Below are 21,552 nucleotides of genomic sequence, written 5' to 3'. Positions count from 1 at the left end.
GATCAGTTATGAGTATATTCACTAGAGTTTAGAAGATTGAGCAATGAATCTCAGAAACCTATAAAATTCTAACAGGACTAGACAGAATAAAAGCAAAAAGGATGTTCCCAATGACTAAGGAGTCTAGAACTGAGGTATCACAGTCCAAGGGTATGGGATATAGTTTCCCATGTGCTCCAAACGCTATCACATTCCATGAACAAACAGCAAAGATGATTACTTGCACGATATTCCAAGTTGCTTTTTCTTCCCTCTATGCAAGAAGAAATTAGAACAAGACAAAAATCTGTTTTTGTTTCAGAGATCTTAAAATCAAACTTTATTGGACATCAGCATTTGTAATAAGACAGCATATATTGTATGAGGTCTTGAATATATGAAATTCTAGGCTACTTCTTTCAAAACAAATTCACACAAAACAAAGAAAACACAGGCATGTTCTGTAAGTAGTTAGAACTAGAAATGTTCCAAGTAGAATAATTTTTGCATAAAGGGCAATTAAACATCAGCACAACGGTGATTCAGAATTAAACCAAGTGACTTGGCGGAAATTTCATTTTTACTTTGATACGACAGTTTTTGGAATGTATTCAAAGTAACCTGACCTTCCTCTTTGCAGAAAGAGATTTACTGTTGATTCAGATTTTAACATTAGTCAAATTGTCATTTTGTAATACAGAAAGTGAGTTACTGAAAAAAGATGGATTGTCTAAGATTTTTGTCTTGCACTCATCAGGATAATTTACAAGGAATGCCAATTTAAACAAAATCATCTCGGAAACTGTACAAGAGGAGAGTGTTGACTGATTGGCAAAGGGGACTCTGAGCACATTTGCCAATTACTTGTTCTCTCCAGTCATACTCAGTCAACCCATTTCCCTTTGCACTAATATTTCTTACAAAATGGAAAGCTCTGGCATGTCTTTTCTTAGCCATTAATCAAATTATGAACCCAAGGTGAAGAACTTTAGGGATACAGTCTCAATAAAAATCAAATAATCAAGAAAGGAAATAATAAGTAAATTGAACATTATCAGTTTTGCAAGAAAGGGGGAAAAATGATACAGCAAGCAATGGGTTGTCAGAAGTTTTGAATCAACATAATTATTCTAATTACTAATTCTTAAGGACCAATGTTTTAAACAATGGCACAGATTTATAAACCAATACATGAAATTCTCTGCATGTAAAATATTTCAAATACTTAACCTATTCTAATTAATTTTACCACAAAATCTACTGCCTGGACCAAAGAAAGATTTTTGAAGGGACCCAATTTGATTCAGTTTTTTTTTGTAAAAAGCATAGTAAACTAAAAAGGCATAAGATAAAAATTAGACAATAGAAGGACTCAGGAGGCAGCCATATGATCCATCAGATCTGTGCTAGCTCATTTGAGAAACAGCTAGTTCCATTGCCTAGTTCCTTCCCCATATCCCTGCCACTTTCTCCTTAAAATGTAGCACAGATTGCCTTTTGATGGACACTGGATATAGGTTTACTGGTCACCTACCAGGCAATGCATTTCTATCTTAACTTACTGTGCAAGAAAACCTTTCCCCATATTGTGTCTGGTTCTTCTGCCAATCACAATAAATATCTGCCTTCCAATTCACAACTTTTCTGCTAGAGAATAGAAAATATTTACATTGTTAAAACTGATTTTATACATCTCTATCAAATCTCCGCAATCTTTTCTGCTCCATTCTATCCAGTAACTGCACTCCTTCATCCTTGAAGCTCATTCGAAGAAATCTCATCTCTAACCTTTCCAAGCTTCACGGTCTTTCTAAAGTATAGTGTCTGGAAGTAAAGTTTAACTCGAAGATTATGTTTACATAATTTCCTAGCTTTGGAACTTTATGCTTCTATAAAGCATAAAGTGTTTCATTAGCTGCTTTATTAATCTATCTTGCCACATTCAAAGATCTGTGCATGAACACTCCTAACTCTCTCACCTCTAATATTTCCTACAAAAATGTATCACCTCGCACTTCTCTAGTGTTGAATTTCATTTGTCCAATCCACCAGCCTATGTCCTCTAAGTCTATTACACTATCTTCCTCACTGTTTGCAAGACTTAAGTCTCACGTCACCTGCAAATATAAAAAATATGCAAATTAATATAAAATTGTTAGTGCAAAATTATTCTGAGCAATATGATAAAGTACAAACAATCTGAAGGAACTATAATAGAAACTGGTATTAGTTCTTTACAGGATTATGGAATTACTGAAATTTTGGTCTGTTTACAATAACTTATGCAGCATCTTCAAAATAATGAAATGTCCCAAGCTGCACAATGTGGCTTTACAAAATATGACACTGAGCTGCAAAAAGAGATTAGATCAGTTGACTTAAAGCATGATCAGAAAAGTTTATTTTAAGCAGTGTTTCAAAGACGACAGAGAGCAAGACATGCAAGGTATTTCTGATGTTGGAACCTAAACAATGCGGATGTGGCCTCCAGTGCTAAAACAATTAAAATTGTGCATACACAAGATGTAAGAATTACAGGAGTAAAGACCTCTCAAAGTGTTGTGGGATGGGAGATAACAGATAGGGAATGATGGGGCCATAGCAGTATTTGAAAACAAGGATGAAAGTTTTAAATTCAAAATGCTGCTTCATCATTGGTCAGCGAACACAGGATAAGGGGGAACTTGCTCCAAGTCAAAACACAGGAAGCGGAGTATTCGAATGACCACAAGTTTACAGAGGATAAAATGTGGGAGGTTGGTCAGGTGTGCATTGGAATAGGCAAAAATGCATTGGAACAATTGAATCTAGCAACAACTAAGACAAAAAAAAAAATGAGGGTTTCAGTAGGTGAGCTAAGCCAGGGGTGATGTGTGGCATTGTTGACAGATGTGAAAATACATTGTCTTAGTGATGACAGGCAAAGAACAGAAATTCATTTTGGATCAAATTTGATACAGAGGTTGTGAACACAGTGTTTCAATCTCTCTCAGTTCCTAAGGAGAGGATGGAGTCAGCAGCAAGGGAACAGAGTTATGAAGTGGGGACCTAACAGGTCTTCAGTCTTTCCAACATTGGAAGACAGTTCTGCTCAACCAGTATTGGATGTCAGATAAGCAGTTCGATAATTTAGCAACAGTGGAGGAGTCTTCACTGAAGTTAAAAGCCACATTCTATCTTTTCATAATAAATATTAAGCTTTTAATATTTATAAAACATCTTGGGGCAACCACATTAAACTAGTTAGAAAGATTACTTCTTTGGTAAGCAAGTAGCTACTGCCTCAACACACACCCTTTTGCTGAAGTCAGAGGGATACAATCATATTGTGACTTAACATTGTGCATCGTGACTGAACCTAATTTGGTCCTTCCCAATTTCCAAAGGATCCTTACCCAAGATTCCCTTGTCAGAAAGGTGGTAAATTACTATTTACTGAAACTGGCAGTGGTCAACTAACTCAGTACAAACCAGGGATAGGCCTACCTGTTTTATTTTAAGATTTTTAGCATCTGTAGGATGTTATCTTTTGATCTGAGATATTCCTGTATCGCTCAGTACACCACCACAGAGCGTACCTACCATTGTCCACTGCAAACATTTCTAACAAAACTGTTAACATTTTAAAATAAGTAATTTCATTGTAAGAATTGTTGAGAAGTGCTTCCAATAGTTTACAAATTTACAAAATTACTTCCCAAAAGATAGACAACTTTCATCTGTGGGGCTAAGATCCAACATTTAGGAAATCAATGAAGTTATGTTCCAGTGTTCAAAATTCTACACTACTACAATTCAATAAATGCAAACTAACAGACATCAAAATCCAATTCTCTCAGACTTGCATCATATTTTGTGCAAAAACTGTTGCAATTTTTAAATTAAATAGTTACATTAAGTCGTACAAATCATTTAAAGATTTTTTAAAAAGATGTACTAGCATTTCTAAATTTAAAAGTGATCTATTGTGGACAAAAGAAATAGTTCAAGGGATATGTTTAGCTAGTGACTGTTACAACTTGATTAAATAGATTAAAATTTATTTCCGCAAGTAAACATTAATGCAATGAGATTGCATCATACTGTGATGGATACGAATTAAGTGCCTTGACATGCATTAGGTCACATACAATTCAGAATAAATAAATTGGGTTTCCCAATGAAGCAAAATGTCACTAGCAACAGGATTTGAAATTTGTGGATATATTTGTTTCAAATTAAGTGTAGAACTCTAATAAATTTGTGACAAAGCTCAATCCAAAGCACACAGTAAACTGTATCTTCAAATATTTGGTCTTCGAAGATAAAGTTATAGGGCTGTCTATTTTCCATGAAAATTATAATATTCAATTTGTAACTGCAATAGAGGTATACAAAAGACAATCCTATCAAGGAGTGCCTTGGTCCAACTTCACTCAGTATCTTTCTCATTAGAAAGTCCCACATTAAACTAATATTACTGATATTAAAAGATAGGATAATACCACATTCGTAGAATCTAACTCTGATAAACTAGATGCACAATCGTTTTAAGAAAGTGTATATGAGATTAACTTTTCACTAAGTAGATGCAATAGTCACACAAATAGATATAAATGGTTGTGATATAGTTGGGATTATAGAAACATAGCTGCAGAGTGACCAGGAATGAACATCTAAAGAAAGGATAGACAAAAAAGGAAAAAGGATTTGGGTAGCACTGCTGGTTAAAGAGGAAATGAATGCAACGGTGATCCATTTGTCCTCCTTTACTGAACCCTAAATTGCATCCAATCCTCAGGTCCACTGCTTTTTTAAAAAAAAGCCAATTTGGATATTTCTTCCTTCAATCTACTACTCTCCCTAATTTAGCATAATAGTCTGATGAAGTGAAATCTGTATGGAGAGAGCTTAGAAATGCCAAGGAGTAGAAAATGATAGTGGGGACACTCTTTCAACACCTAAACTGTTGCATTAATATTGGGGAAGGTACCAAACAGGAAGTGAGAGAGACAAGCAATAAAGGGTCAGCTGTAATTACGAGAGACTTGAATCGGAATATAGATTGAGCAAATCAAATCAGTAATACATCAGCATGGGAATTCCTGGAATGCTTTTCAATCAATACACTGAGGAACCAACTAGAGCACAGGCCATCCTAGACTGAGTATTGTGCAATGAGGAAGGACAAATTGACAACCTAGCTGAGATCTCTTAGGAATGAGTGACCACAATATGATGAATCCTTCATTAAGATGAAGAGTGATGTGGTGGATTTTGAGACTAGAGAGAATTTAAATAAAGGAAACTCTGATGGTATGAGATACAAACTGGCTAGAATGTGACTTAAAAGGGTGACAATGGATAGGCAATGGCAAAAATTTAAAGAGTGCAAGAAGGAAATGCAGTAGTGTCCATTCATGTCGAACACAACATTAAAAACAGAAAAGGTGCTCAACCATGGTTAATGAGGGAAATTAGGGATAATATTAATCAAAGGGGCAAACAAATTGGCTAAACACTTTAAAAAAAAAACAGACCTGAACACTGCAATCTAAATTGCTCCCAGCAAAACAAAAACATTGATTAAGATAGCCAAAATAGAATAGAAGGTACTGATGGCAAAAAACTTCTGTAAAGAAATATTAGTGAAGACAAACATAGGTGTCTCTCAGACACAGAGGAGATTATAATGGGGAACAGAGATGGCAAACTAATGAAATACACGTTTGGAGAAAAAAAAAGTTAACATTTCGATTCTGGTCTGACTTCTTCAGAACTGCAAGTAGTTCTGAAGAAGTCAGACCAGATTTGAAACATTTACTTTCTCTCACTCCATAGATGCTGTCAGACCCGTTCAGCTACTCCAGCATTGTTTGTTTCAGATTTCCAACATCGAATATTTTGCCCATAAATACATTTCTTCAATAACACAATGTTTGCATTCTTGTGCAACCCCGTGTTATGAAAAAAAGCTTTAGAAACAGTGCACTTAGTGTTGGTGCTGTAATGGCATTACAGCCAACACATGTTTTAAAAGTTTGTGCTGTAGAAACAGCGCTCCCAATTCATCAATCATGCTACTGCAAATTCACATTGATGAAAGTCACATTATAACAGAATGACCTGTACATTTTTTTAAAAAGGAAAAAAATAACATTCCAAAAATATCAGGGAACATAGTGTCCAGTGAGTGAGGGGAACTGAAGGAAACCAAAATAGTGGGGAAATTAATGGGATTAAAGGCTAATGTATCCCCAGGGCACAATAAGCTACATCCCAGAGTATTTAAGGAAGCAGTCCTAGAAATAGTGGATCCATTGGTGGTCACCTGTTAAGATTCTGGAACAGTTCCTATGAATTAAAGGAATTAAATAACACCAATACATAAAGAAGGATATAGAAAGAATACTGAAAAATATAGGCTGGCTAGCCAGACATTGGTAGTAATGAAAATATTAGATTTGGTTATAAAAGCTTCAATAATAGAACACTTAGAAAACAGTGACTTGAATCAAAGAATCAGCTTGGATTGGAGAAAGGGAAATCCATGCTTGACAAAACTACTGGCAGAATTAACTAACAAAATTGATGAGGGAGAGCCAATCGATGTGGCTGATCTAGATTTTCCTAAGTTTCACAGACGTCTCACATTAGGGATTTCCATATAAACTTAAAGTGTATAGGATTGTGGGTACTGTATTAACATGGCTAGATTATTGGTTGGCAAACAGGAAACAAAGGGTGGAATAAACATGTCTTTTTCTGAGTGACAGGCAGTGACTAGTGGGGTATAGTGATCAGTGCTTGTTCGCCAGCTATAAATTAATGAATTAGATGAGGGAACGGAATGTGGAATCCCCAAATTTGCAGACAATGAGGGAAGCTGGATGTGATGGTGAACTGTGAGTAGCAATGTTTCACTCTGTTTTGGACAAATTGCGTGAGTGTGCAAATGCATGACAGAAGTATAATATGGATAAATGTGAGGTTATCCACTTTGGTATCAAAAACAGGAAGGCAGATTACCTAATTAGCAATAGATTAGGAAGTGGAGAAGTAAAAGGTGATGTGGGTGCCCTTGTACATCAGTCACTGAAAGCAAGGGTGCAGTTGCAGAAGGCAGTGGAGCTGGCAAATGGTGTATTGGTCTTCATTGAGAGGGTTTGAGTACAGGAATAGGGTTGTCTTGCTGCAATTGTGCAGAGACTTGGTGATAGCAGATCCTAATTTTGGTCTCCTTACTTGGGGAAGGATGTTCTGGCTATGGAGAAAGTGCAACAATGTTTTACCATAGCGGTTCCTGGGATGATAGGACCTACATATGAAGAGAACCTGGATCGGTTAGGGCAGAATTCACTGGAATTCAGAAAAATTAGTTGGGATGGCGTTGTGTATGAACTAGACAGGGTAAATGCAGCAATGTGCAGAACGTCCAGAACCAAGAGTTAGTTTAAAGATATACACTAGGCTATTTCGGATTCAGATGATGATAAATTTATTTTACTCAGACAATGGTGAACCTGTGAAATTGTCTGCTACAGAGAGCAGTTGAGGTTAAAGCATTGGATGTGTTAAAGCAGTTAGGAATTGTTCTTTGGACTAAAGGGAACAAAGGGTATGAGAAGAAAGCAGGGACAGGATATTGGGTTGGATAATCAAGTATGATTATATTGAATGGCACAGTATTGGCAAAAACATTGAAGGGTTGAATTAGTATTTAATTTTAAATTAAATGTTTCTGTAGCTCTACAAAAACAAGTTTACTCCATGAAGTCTAGTACTTGAAAAAAAGCAACATGTTTAATAGTGTTAAGTATAACCTAATAACATTTAAATGTTAACTTAGGAAGTGAAATACTATTGAATTGATTTTAATTGAGATATTTATCTGCTAATGCCTTTATTGAAGTATATTAGCATCTTGATGCTCAAGACATAATTCTTCACATGAAGCAGCATGTTTCATGTACAGGTTCAAGGATCTTGTGAAAAAAATTCAAGGTTCAAGCAATTGCGTATTCAATTAAAGTATAAGAAAGATTGAATTTTATCAGGTTGGTGATTCCAACCACAGTATGTTTTCAATGTTGCTGTCAACATTTATCACATTCAAAGCATAATTGCGTTAGCAGTATTTGGAAGAGTTGGATGAACTCTACCATACTGGTTGCCATTAAACCACAACAATTTCATACATCAGACTAATAAAAAGTTTTGTTCTTATGCAAGTTTCCCGCTGTGATAATACTTACACTAGCCTTGATGGTAATCAAAAATAATTGCAGTGTATATAGACTTGATGACATCTAAAAGTAAAAGGCCTCTCATTCTCAAAAGTCCAAATTTTGATCATATATATGATTAGCTAAGTGCACTGTTCAATTATAAGGGAATGTCGAAAGCACTGATCTAAAGCCAATATGATGTCAACCAAGATGTCGTCTACCAAGCTTGCCTTAAAACTGAAATCTCATTTGCCTTCTGTGATCTTACTGTGAAATATCCCTGACAAAGTCTGAGTAACAAAGTAAAGGAAGAATTCAACACAAGATTTAGAGAACAATTTTGTTTTGAAAAAGTGCAGTAAAATAATTTAATGTAACAGCTAAGAAAATGAGCCACATAATTCCAGTCAACAGAAATACACAAAGAACAGAGATTCACTGGAGATTGAGATCATTGGTTCTTTAAAAAGTGCGACTTTGTAAAGTTTTATACAAGTTACTGTAGATTGTACGACTACACAGCTACAATAACTTGCTTATTTTGTATCTTCTATTCCGCACCGTTACCGTATTTCCAATGAAAATCTCTCACATACTGGGTGGAACGCTGGGATAGATTTTGTTTCAGAGCAAAAATAAAGTCAAATTTACTTATCTATATATTAATTTTATAGATTGGGACAAGCAACATGAAGCTGGAATGAGCTCATTTCTGGTATTGATTTCTGAGAAATATGAACTGATAGACTAGGATTTAACTTCTGCAAACGTCTTTTTATTCTTTTTGCTTCTCTCTCTCTTATGAGTCTTGCCTGCCGTTTTTCTGGAGTCTCATTTGCCCTTTTCAATCTCATAGCTTCTCTTTCACGTTGTAACCTTCTTGTCCTCTGGTCTTCTGACTCCTGCATTCTCTGAAGACGTTTGGCCTCACGATCTCTCAGCCTCCTCATCTCCCTTTCATCTGCTGATTCATTCGCACGTTTAAGTCTTTTTGCAGTCCGTTCACGCTCTAGTCTTTGCACACGAACATGCAGAGGCTCATTCTGCCTCCGGGCCATCCATTTATGGACGGAGGTCTCTTGAGCCTCAAAGAGATTTCTGTAAGCAACACATGTTTCACAGACAAACAGCATCCCCACAGCTACCATGGAATTCCAGAATGGTCCTGCTTCTTCTGGTACAGAAGTCTTCTCAGTGTTATCACTGATATCAGATTGTCCTGCTGGCAACTTCACACTGTAAATTCAACATCCCAAGCAAATGTCAGGGAGAATGTATGACTTTAATATTTAAACAAGGAAATTCCCATACTTCTAAAACAACACATCTATGACAATGTCCAGAAATATAACTCTTACTTTTAAAGTACATTAAGTGCACAGAAAGTAAAAAGTTAATATTCTGTACAAAATAGATCGAATTCAAGATCAATAATAAAGATGGTAATCTTAAATACTTTTGAACAGTAGAAAAGCAAAATAATTTACACTCAATATTTTTCACCGTATCGTTCACTTTTTGCAACAAAATCTAACCCACTGTGATTGTACTGTGTTCCAATGATAATGTGGATGGTAGATGCAGTTATCCTGAAACCCATAAAACTATGTCGCAGCATAATTCATCACCTTCATGATATTGCACAATTAATACTATTTTTACAACTCTTTGCATCTCCATCAGATCAAATTTAAGGAGACAGTTTTCTTTTTCTTTTAATTTTCCTGCACACTACAAAAGTATTCCATTCACCTATTAGTGTTTTGAGGCAGTCTAACATCACAAAAGGCACGAGAAATACATTTCTTTTTCCCTCATGACCTAGCACAACTTTAAAACTTCAAAGTTTTTAAAACCTCCAAAAAAATTCAGAAACCTTAAAAAGGAATAGGAATCGTTTTTAATTTACTGAAGGGAACATGGGTGTGACTAGCTAGGGCCAGTGTTCATTGCCCATCCTATCCCCAACAGTTCTGGAGGTGACGGTGGTCAGCTGCCTTCTTGATCCCACACACTGTGGGGGCGAACAGACATAGTACTACTAGCGAGTGTGTTCTGGGGCCAACATTGTTTATCGGCAGTCATTAACATTGAACGTTATTTGAAGGATACTCATTTGCAAGCACAATATTTAATGTCATATGGTGAGTTTAAAAGTAAAATGTTTAACAGCAAGGTTATCAGCTTTTGGAATATTTACATTTAACAGTCCATCTACTCCTCAACTAATGTTATTTTATTTACAGTACTCATGAATAGCAAGATGGAGGAGAATTTACTCCTCTCTCTCTCTCTGATGAGTGATCTTTGAAATTCTTTTCCAAAAACGCACTGGCAGCAGGTCCATTAAATTTTTTTTAAAAAGGCAGAAGTAGATGAACACGTTAGTTAAGAATCTATGGTCATTGGGATAAGTCAAAATACGGAGTTGTAGCCACACTCAGATGAGTCATGATGGAGCGAGCTTGATGGATTGAAAATCTACTGCTACTCCTAATCTGTAGGTTTGGAACAGTCAGTACAATTAACCTCTTTTAGAAAAATATATAAATATAGCAAATTCTGGTCCAACTGCTTGATGCTTTAATTCCCAAAAAACAACAAGCATTCAACTATTATTTCATTGTAAAACCTTGATTATAAGCATTGTTGCTACTTTTTCTTTTACAATACTATCATTAATCATTGGCTACTGACCTTTGCAAGTGGTCCTTTGCTGCAAGTGACTGCCCACACACTGCACAATGATATGGTTTTCTGCTGGAATGGATCAACATGTGCTTATCCAGAGAACTTCTACAGCTTAATGTACTCCCACAAATACTGCAAATGAGCCCTTTGGTATCTCTGATGTCTGCACAGTGCTAGAACGATTAAAATGTGAGTTCATAAGTACAATATTATATCAGCTACTAGCAGTTGTTACACATTTTACAGCTTTTAGAACAATTTATATGTTGATTTAAGGAAGTAAAAGCTGAAACAAAAATAGGAAAATATTGAAAAAAAAAGTCAGCAAAGATTAAAGATAAGACAGAAATCAAAATCCAGCTCCTTCAACAAACTGGAAGAGATTACAGATGAACATTATATTTTTTAAAAAAAAGGCAAGGATAGAAAAAAAACACTAATTAAATTTTGTATTGGTTAATCACCAAAGCCAACTCTCACTTCAAGATTAATTTTAACTGAAAAGGAGTTTGGGATGCAAAAGGTGACGTCTTGTCTTGTAACAGTTGATTTGCACAAAAATGGTTAAGATTTTTGGTTCTAGTTATCCTTATTTCTCAAAACATGGCTATTCATCCTGATTAGAAAGAACAAATGAAAACCTTCCTTGCAACTTTCTAACTCTCTCAACTTTAGGAACAATATTATACATCCACCAATTGAAAATGCCTCACTGGCTTATTAAAATTCATCTGGTAACTTTGCAAATGCATTTCTAAACAAATGGTGCTAAATTTCTTACAATTTTACCCAAGCTCAAAATTCAATTTGCATAACTGTTCGTATAATCATTTAAAGTAAAATTACATTTATACAGTGCAATTAATAGAGTTAAAACAACCCAAAGCTCTGAACAGGAACAATTGTCAAATAGCATTTGACATCAAAACACTTTAAAGAGATAAGAGGACAGGGTGATGAAAAGTCTGGTAAAAAAAAGGTTTTAAGGATTACCTCTCTTGCCTTTAAGACAGCAAGGTTTAGAAAATTCCTGAGCTTAGAACCTAACCAACTGAAGCATGCCTACCAATGGAGGAGTGATGAGAATGGAAATTCACAAGAGATCAGAACAGGGAGGCGTGTATGGATTTCAGAAGTTTCTGGTGCTTGAGGTGATTGCAACAGGGAGGCGCCAGGTCATGGAGAGATTTGAAAATAAAGATGTGAATTTTAAACAAAAAGTAGAAAAGTCAAGGCATTTCCAGGAGCTAATCAGGACAGTGCCCACAAGGATTATGGAACAGAGCTTGCTGTGAATTAAAGGTGAAGTCACCATAGTTCTCCAGACCACTGGGTTGATCTCTCATTAGAGAGACGACGAGTGGTGGTTTAACTTAAGGAACATCATGCTTCAGGTGGAGTGACAGGTTACTGTTGGTGTCACTTCGTATTGCCTGTGCCCTTTTGCCATGAGTTAGAGTATGAGCATAGGTTTGGATATGACCTAGTTAATGAAGGGTGCAAGATGTAAAGGAACCACCAGTATTTGGGGTTATTGAGTCTACTGAAGGAGTTCTCAAATTGTGGCAGACCTATCACTGGGGTTACAGGAGATGTTTCTAGGGAATTACAGAAAGGTTGTTTAATGATAGATCTGACATCTAGAAGTAAACAAGTAATTTATTCTGTGAATAAGTTAAAATTTAAAAACTTAAATGCAATGTGTACAAAGAAAGAAAACATTACGAAACTTTTCTACAAGTTTTCCAGTGGACGTTTGCCCTGCATGATTTGCTTATTCCCAAAGATATGCAATTTGGCAAGAAATAGACTGGACAGTTGGTTCTAGGGGTAAAAACAATGACTGCAGATGCTGAAAACCAGATTCTGGATTAGTGGTGCTGGAAGAGCACAGCAGTTCAGGCAGCATCCAACGAGCAGCAAAATCAAAGTTTCGGGCAAAAGCCCTTCATCAGGAATAAAGGCAGTGAGCCTGAAGCGTGGAGAGATAAGCTAGAGGAGGGTGGGGGTGGGGAGAAAGTAGCATAGAGGACAATGGGTGAGTGGGGGAGGGGATAAGGTGATAGGTCAAGGAGGAGAGGGTGGAGTGGATAGGTGGAAAAGGAGATAGGCAGGTAGAACAAGTCCAGATAAGTCATGGGGACAGTTACTGAGCTGGAAGTTTAGAACTAGGGTGAGGTGGGGGAAGGGGAAAAGAGGAAACTGTTGAAATCCATATTGATGCCCTGGGGTTGAAGTGTTCCGAGGTGGAAGATGAGGCGTTCTTCCTCCAGGCGTCTGGTGGTGAGGGAGCGGCGGTGAAGGAGGCCCAGGACCTCCATGTCCTCGGCAGAGTGGGAGGGGGGAGTTGAAATGTTGGGCCACGGGGCGGTGTGGTTGATTGGTGCGGGTATCCCGGAGATGTGCCCTAAAGCGCTCTGCTAGGAGGCGCCCAGTCTCCCCAATGTAGAGAAGACCGCATCGGGAGCAACGGATACAATAAATGATATTAGTGGATGTAAAACTTTGATGGATGTGGAAGGCTCCTTTAGGGGCTTGGATAGAGGTGAGGGAGGAGGTGTGGGCGCAGGTTTTACAGTTCCTGCAGTGGCAGGGGCAAGTGCCAGGATTGGAGGGTGGGTTGTTTGGGGGCGTGGACCTGACCAGGTAGTCGCGGAGGGAACGGTCTTTGCGGAAGGCGGAAAGAGGTGGGGTCTTTTTGGAGGTGGCGGAAATGTCGGCGGATGATTTGGTTTATGCGAAGGTTTGTAGGGTGGAAGGTGAGCAACAGGGGCGTTCTGTCCTTGTTACGGTTGGAGGGGTGGGGTCTGAGGGCGGAGGTGCGGGATGTAGACGAGATGCGTTGGAGGGCATCTTTAACCACGTGGGAAGGGAAATTGCGGTCTCTAAAGGAGGAGGCCATCTGGTGTGTTCTGTGGTGGAACTGGTCCTCCTGGGAGCAGATACGGCGGAGGCGGAGGAATTGGGAATACAGGATGGCATTTTTGCAAGAGGTAGGCTGGGAAGAGGTGTAATCCAGGTAGCTGTGGGAGTTGGTGGGTTTGTAAAAAAATGTCAGTGTCAAGTCGGTCGTCACTAATGGAGATGGAAAGGTCCAGGAAGGGGAGGGAGGTGTCAGAGATGGTCCAGGTAAATTTTAGGTCAGGGTGGAATGTGTTGGCGAAGTTGATGAATTGCTCAACCTCCTCGCGGGAGCACGAGGTGGTGCCAATGCAGTCATCAATGTAGCCAGAGGAAGAGGTGGGGAGTGGTGCCGGTGTAATTACGGAAGATCAACTGCTCTACGTAGCCAACAAAGAGACAGGCATAGCTGGGGCCCATATGTGTGCCCATGGCTACCCCTTTGGTCTGGAGGAAGTGGGAGGATTCAAAGGAGAAATTGTTAAGGGTGAGGACCAGTTCGGCCAAACGAATGAGAGTGTCTGTAGAAGGGTACTGTTGGGGACATCTGGAGAGGAAAAAACGGAGAGCTTGGAGGCCCTGGTCATGGCGGATGGAGGTGTAGAGGGATTGGATATCCATGGTGAAGATGAGGCGTTGGGGGCCAGGGAAACGGAAGTCTTGGAGGAGGTGGAGGGCGTGGGTGGCGTCTCAAACGTATGTGGGGAGTTCCTGGACTAGGGGGGAATAGGACAGCGTCGAGGTAGGTAGAGATGAGTTCAGTGGGGCAAGAGCATGCTGAGACAATGGGTCGGCCAGGGTGGTCAGGCTTGTGGATCTTGGGAAGGAGGTAGAACCGGGCATTGCGGGGTTCCCGGACTATGAGGTTGGAAGGTCTCCTGAGGTGATGAGGTTCTGTATGGTCTGGGAGATGATGGTTTGGTGATGGATGGTGGGTTCATGGTCGAGGGGGCAGTAGGAAGAGGTGCCCTTGAGTTGACGTTTGGCTTCAGCGTTGTAGAGGTCAGTGCGCCAGACTACCACTGTGCCCCCTTTATCCGCTGGCTTGATGGTGAGGTTGGGATTGGAGCAGAGGGATTGGAGGGCTGCGCGTTGTGAGGGTGAGAGGTTGGAGTGGGGGAGGGAGGTAGACAGGTTGAGGCGGTTAGTGTCCCGGCGGCAGTTGGAAATGAAGAGGTCGAGGGCAGGTAATAGGCCAGCGTGGGGTGTCCAGGTGGATGCAGTGTGTTGGAGTTGGGTGAAGGGGTCCTCGGAAGGTGGGCGGGAGTCCTGATGGTGAAAGTAAGCTCGGAGGCGGAGGCGATGGAAGAATTTTTTGACGTCACGGCGTGTATTAAATTCATTGATGCATGGACAGAGGGGGATGAAGGTGAGTCCTTTGCTGAGGACTGATCGTTCGTCCTCAGTGAGGGGGAGGTCTGGGGGGATGGTGAAAACTCGGCAGGGCTGGGAGATGGGATCTGGTGTGGGCGTAGAGCTGGGAATGGGGGCGAACTTGTAACTGGAGTAGGTGTGATGGTGGGGGGAATGGGGGTGGAGTCATGAGCAGGGGTAGTGTTCCCCTTGGGGTTCTGGGGGGTGGGGATAGTCACAGTGGGGTCTGTGGGGGGCATGTCAGCAGAATGCAGGTGAGTGGCGCTGGTGGGGGCGGAAGTGGTGGTGACCACGGCAGTACGGGTGGCGGAAGTCACTGAGCATGTGGCATCAGCGATGATGTGAAGGGCAGAAGTAATGTCAGGTGTGATGCATGAGGAATTGTGAGGGGTGGAAGTGGTTGTGGGAGTGGAACAGACTGCTGTGCCATTCTCTCATCAGCAACATCTCAGCCCATTTTATAGGTTCCTATTGTGGGACAGTTGTTTATCTTTTCCAAACTATTTGAAACTAATCAGGTCATTAGGTGCAATGCACCATCCAGAGTAGGAGACAATCTTATCCGGCCTTTCACCTGGAGAGATACACTTCTCACTGTTGCTTTCTGAGAGTACAAAACTCATGAGGACTCTCATGCTCTGGATGTGCAGAGAATCAATTACTCCAGGCTACTGTATTCAAATGCCAAAATACCATCAGGCTGACTCCTTCAGGGGAAAAGAGTGAATGGTCCATCCCCTGGTGATTCTTTACATCTCAAGGGCAGTCTAATTCATACAGGATCCTGTATCTGATGGGCATAGAAAGAGCCAGACAGAGTCTAAGAGGTTAGATGTTATGAAAAATGAAACACTTTGCTGAAAATTTCAGTGTAAACAAGAAATTCAGAGTTTGAGACTTTTTGTTTCTTTTTTAAAAGAAATCATTTAATACACCAAACTATTAAACTTGTGTTATGTAAACATGTATCTTCGCATTATAATTGTTTCATGAAAAAAGTTGAATAGATTTGTGTGCATCTACAACACAAGAGCTGAATATCAAATTCAAATTAAAAGTCTGCAATCATATAGCATCTTTATCAAGAAAGTAAAATAGTCCTGGGGGGAAAAAGTGAGTGTGAGGAGATTAACATGGGATGACCAAAAATGAATTTTGATATTACTTTTAACAGAGACTGGAGGCATTAAAGAGGACACTAGATGACTATTTGAACAGGAAATCTGTGTACAGTTTTAGGGAAAAGGCAGGAGGGTGGTGCGAATCAAAGTGTTCAGAGAGCCAGTAAATACACTGTGGGCTGAATGGCCTCATGCACAGTAACGATTTGGAAATAAAGTGAGCTTTGGGAACCTTTGGTTTAAAAATAATAAAAGGGACATAGATGAATGTTCCAACTGTCTGTGAGCATGGACAACTGTGGATATGGACAACATTACAGACATTGTTGCAAGCATATTGATGGATGTGATATGGACCCAATCTTGTACAGGTCAAATAGGATGCCACAGCTGTAAAATAGTCGAGTTCACCCTCAGATTTGGTCAAGAAGAAAGGAATCAATGCTTATTAATTGTTAATTTTAAAAAGACTGTTAATGTCAACTAAACATACAGTGCAGCTATAAATCAATCAGTGGTCCCAGGTTTCTTGTGAATTACGCTAAATTAGTCAACATCAGACAGCTCAACAATAAAACTAATTGTATTGCTTTCAGCCAAAAATTCCTGGTCTGGATCTTCAATTGGTTAACTTGGATGGAAGCATACAGGAACAGAATTCAGTTAAAAGAGAACAGCTCCTTGTAGCTGACTAACGTATGGTTTTCAGGTCGAGGATGACTATCTAATCTAGGTATTCAAAAGCTGCCTCTGCCCACAGAACTGTATAAGCAAGAGTCAGTCAGTAATGTCATGAGAGATAATATTAACACATTTTTATCTGTTGTTATGAAATAAAAACCCAGTGAACAAGTCCTGAATGTTTTAAAAATACATGCTTTACATCTATTGGTGAAGTAAAATACAGGTCCTAACTTTCCTTTTTAGACTTTGCAGATGACATAGTGTTTACCTGAATATCTACAGAGTGCGAAAAATTGCTGCTCATCTGTTGTTCCTTCATTTTATTTCCAGTTTCATTTTTATTTTTGGTTGTCACCAATCTACTAGTGGGTAAAAGATGAACTTCTGATTCTTTACAGAGCAAATCATCTTCTGAATATTGGGTTGATCTACTACAATTACCTTTAGAAGAAAAAAAGCAAAGAGAAATCAGAAACTGGTATGCATCTCTGGCAATATTAAGATACTGGAAAATATTCTAATTTTTATTATTGTTTTGAAAATATCAATCCAACAGAAGAATGAAAAATGGAAGCTTAGACTAAGTTTCTTGCCTTTCCTCTGGAGGTACACAATTTTCAGTAGTGTCTCTAGAGCTGTCATTTGGAATCTGAACTAGCTGTTCTTTGAGAGATGCTAGAGACAGTGTACAAACCCTTGAGCAGAGATTATTAGTCAAGAACAAACATAAGAAAATCATTTACTTTCCTCCCTCACTCCAGAGTACTGGAACCAATTCTAATACCTCAACTGTTACCATTGAGTAACTTTCACTGATTAGGAATCAAATCAATTCTAGGCCCTGTAGTTTACATGACTTGGTTTCACATCGTGAGACATTTCGCCAAATTGATTATTGTGAAGTGTTTTCATGATTCAAACTTTCTGATTATTGAACAAACACATTCTGTAAACCCCACCTCTCACTGGTTCTCTGAAATCAACAAGCTAGCCTCTTCCAGCACCTCAGATGATATGCTATACTCCCCCAAACACCTCCTGGATCTATCCATCCTCCACAACTGATAACAAACCTGGACTTTATTCGATGGATGTTAACAATCGGAACAAGTCTAACTAATTATAACGACACACAAAATACCCAATGTAGATTCAGATAAGTGCAGCTAACAAAGGAGAAATAAGCTTCCATTTATTGACTGCTATTTGTACCGTTAGGACTTCCCAAAATGCTTCAGTCAATTAATTTTTTTTTTAAAAAGTGTAATAACGGTTTATATCAAAAATAGTCAATTTGTGCTTAGATAGTCTCTTGAAGTGTGAAGTAAGAACACAAACCATGGTGAGTGAATGCTACCAAATAGTTGTTATTTTACTGTGTGCCCTCAGTAATGCATTGCATTTGTTGCAGGTATTTCAATTTGAATGGATGTTTAGAAAAATACTAAATTAACTTAGGAAATAGTAAACCAAAAGCAGATGCTGGAAATCCGAAACAAAAACAGAAATTACTAGAAAAACTCAGGTCTGGCAGCATCTGTGGAGAGGAACCAGAGTGAACATTTCAGGGTTTGAAGGAGGGTCATTGGACCTGAATCATAAACTCTGATTTTTCTCCACAGATGCTGCCAGACCTAAGTTTTACTAGTAATTTCTGTTTTTGTTTATAAAGTAATTTAGGACCTAATCTTCAGCACATCAAATTCTCTCCAAATATCCAAATCAATTTAAGAGAAAACTGCTGTGTGTGGAAACACAGGAGATGGGTGAGATACTAAACAAGTATTTCACGTCTGTACTTCCTGTAGAGAAGGGCATGGAAGCTGAATAAATTGGGGAAATAAATAGTGGTGTCTTGAGAAATGTCCATATTAGGGGTGGTGGTGCTGGATATCGTAAAATGCATGAAAGTGAATAGATCCTCATGATCTAATCAGATGTTTCCCAGAACTTTGTGGGAAGCTAGGGAGGAGATTGCTGGATCCCTTGCAGAGATATTTATGTCATCGGTAGCCATGGGTGAGATGGCAGAAGACCAAGGTTGGCTAACATGGTACCACTATTTAAGAACAGTGATAAGGAAAAGCCAGGGAATTATGGACCAGTGAGCCTGATGTCAGTGGTGAGCAAGTTGTTGGAGGGGATTCTGAAGAACAGAATTTACATGCATTTGGAAAGACAAGGACTGATTAGGGATAGTCAACATGGCTTTGCACAAGGGAAATCATCTCTGACTAACTTGATTGAGTTTTTTTTGAAGAGGTGACAAAGAAGATTGATGAAGGCAGAGTTGTCTACATGGACTTTAGTAAGGTGTTCAACAAGGTTCTGCACGGCAAACTGGTTAGCAAGGTTAGATCACATGGAATCCATGGGGCGTGAGCCAATTGGATATAAAATTGGCTTGAAGATAGGAGATAGAGGGGGTGGTGGAGGGTTGTTTTTCAGAGGCCTGTGACCAGTGATGTGCTGCAAGGATCGGTGCCGGGTCCACTGCTTTTCATCATTTATATAAGTGATTTGGATGTGAATATAGGAAGTATGGTTAGTAAGTTTGCAAATGACACCAAAATTAGTAGTGTAGTGGACAATGAAGAACACTCAGAGTACATCAGGACCTTGATTAGATGGGCCAATGGGCCGAGCGGTGGCAGATGGAGTTTAATTTAGATAAATGTGAGGTTTTGCATTTTAGAAAGGCAAACCAGTACTGGACTTATACAGTTAATGGCAGGGTTCTCCTGGGGAGTGTTTCCAAACAAAGAGACCTCAGGGTGTAGATGCATAGCTCCTTAAAAGTGGAGTCACAGGTACACAAGGTGATGACTGTATGTGGTACACTTGTCTTTGTTGATTAGTGCATTGATAATAGGAGTTGGGATATCATGTTGCGGCTGTAGAGGACTTTGGTGAAACCACTTTTAGACCATTGTGTTCAATTCTGGTCTCCCTGCTATAGTAAAAATGTTGTTAAACTTGAAAGGGTTCAGAAAAGATTAGAGGGTTTGAGCAACAGGGTGAGGCTGAATAGACTGGTGCTTTTTATCCCCCTGGAGCAAGGGGTGACCTTATTAGGGATTTATAAAATCATGAGGCATGGATAGGGTGAGTAGCCAAGGTCTTTTCTCCCAGGGCAAGGGAGTCCAAAGCTAGAGGGCATAGATTTAAAGGGAGAGGGGAAAGTTTAAAAGAGACTGGAGGGGCACTTTTTACAAACAGAGGCTGGTCCATATATGGAATGAATTGCCAAAGGCAGTGGGAGAGACTGGTACAATAACATCATTTAAAAGGCATCTAGATAGGTATATAAGAAAGGGTTGAGGGGATATGGGCCAAATATTGGCAAATGGGACTAGGTCAGATTGTGATGTCTGGTCAGTACAGATGGGTTAGACCAAAGGGTTTGTTTCCATGCTGTATGACTATGACTGCCTAGGCAATGACAGCCAACAAACCAAATCTCCCGCTTTGAAAAACCTACACTCAAACACAATATCCAAATTACTTCAATCCCTAAATACATTCAGGCAAACAATACCAATCTGTCCTAAATGGAACAACGTACAGGCAGACTGTAATCAATGTAGTGTGCTTAATAACAAAACAAACATGGTTCAAAGCTTTTCAATTAAAAAAAATAGTGGGCAAAAGACAACTTTTGAAGAGGAATTTACAAGAATTTCTCATCTTCAAATTAGCCTAGTTTTTATTCTCTCATTGCATGACATTTTCAGATATCATGAAAAGTTCATTCATTATGTTAACAGGTTCCTACACGAAATTGTGTGCAATAGGTTGGGAGGAACTCACCGAGCTGGAAGGAAGAAAATAAATATACTTGGATATATGGTTGTATGTGAAGGTCTACATATTGAAAACATATTTATTACAAAGTTTACAAAATACAGATGGAAAGGCATCAAAATGTATAAGTCAAATTAGTCAGTCAATATTCTCAAAATACTTTGATATAGATACATGTGGTATCTATTTACCTCTAAGCCCTATATATTATTCCTCCATTTTAATAAACTTACCACTTATGTTAACCAGGTTCTTCAGTTGGTTTCCATGGTTACTATTGGACTCTGACATGTCACCTTCAGCTTTATCTGTGTGCACACACTCCTCCATGCCTAGAATGCTGTGCTGTACATAGTAATTTTCAATTTATATCTTCTGAAAAATTGAAAATGTCCACTGTTGCATTTTGATGGCGTACGCTAAACAGCAGTGTTAAATTATTAGACAATATTCATCTTGATTATAGAGTTCAAAACTCCAAATGAAAGGATCACAAAATGGCTGCTCTGTATCTTCATTTTTGCAGCACCACCTTTGGTGGAAAACAGAAAAAGAATCTATGGTTAAATATTTTATGTTTTTCTGACAAATGAAGTAACAATACCTTAAATCACACTTGTATAAAAAAATTCCAGTTGCAAAATTATTGACAGAAAATGATCAGCTATGAAAAATGCTAACAAAGAAAAAAAAACTTCATTTGAACCATATTCAAAATTAATATAACAATACATACACATTTTTAGAATATTGGTGACCAATATTCAGAACTGTCAAAAATCAGAAAAATG

The 21,552-nt window shown here is 38.8% G+C and overlaps 1 protein-coding gene across 5 annotated transcripts in view; it reads right to left on the bottom strand.

The window, feature by feature from the left end:
• Nucleotides 1–289: 289 nt before the first annotated feature.
• LOC140474428 (uncharacterized) overlaps nucleotides 290–21,552 on the bottom strand; it is a 32,823-nt gene continuing 11,560 nt past the window's right edge. For all 5 annotated transcript variants that reach the window (XM_072567697.1, XM_072567701.1, XM_072567699.1 and 2 more), the window contains exons 2-5: nucleotides 20,995–21,293; nucleotides 17,226–17,398; nucleotides 10,884–11,050; nucleotides 290–9,422 (exon numbers count right to left, since the gene is read on the bottom strand). In XM_072567697.1, the coding sequence (XP_072423798.1) occupies nucleotides 8,855–9,422; nucleotides 10,884–11,050; nucleotides 17,226–17,398; nucleotides 20,995–21,091 (1,005 nt within the window). In that variant the 5' untranslated portion in view covers nucleotides 21,092–21,293 and the 3' untranslated portion in view covers nucleotides 290–8,854. The remainder of the gene's footprint in view (nucleotides 9,423–10,883; nucleotides 11,051–17,225; nucleotides 17,399–20,994; nucleotides 21,294–21,552) is intronic.

The sequence above is a fragment of the Chiloscyllium punctatum genome, unplaced genomic scaffold (assembly GCF_047496795.1).
Source record: "Chiloscyllium punctatum isolate Juve2018m unplaced genomic scaffold, sChiPun1.3 scaffold_994, whole genome shotgun sequence".
NCBI lineage: Eukaryota > Metazoa > Chordata > Chondrichthyes > Orectolobiformes > Hemiscylliidae > Chiloscyllium > Chiloscyllium punctatum.
The sequence above is the reverse complement of the archived record's forward strand: the minus strand, read 5'-3'. Positions and strand labels throughout refer to the sequence as shown.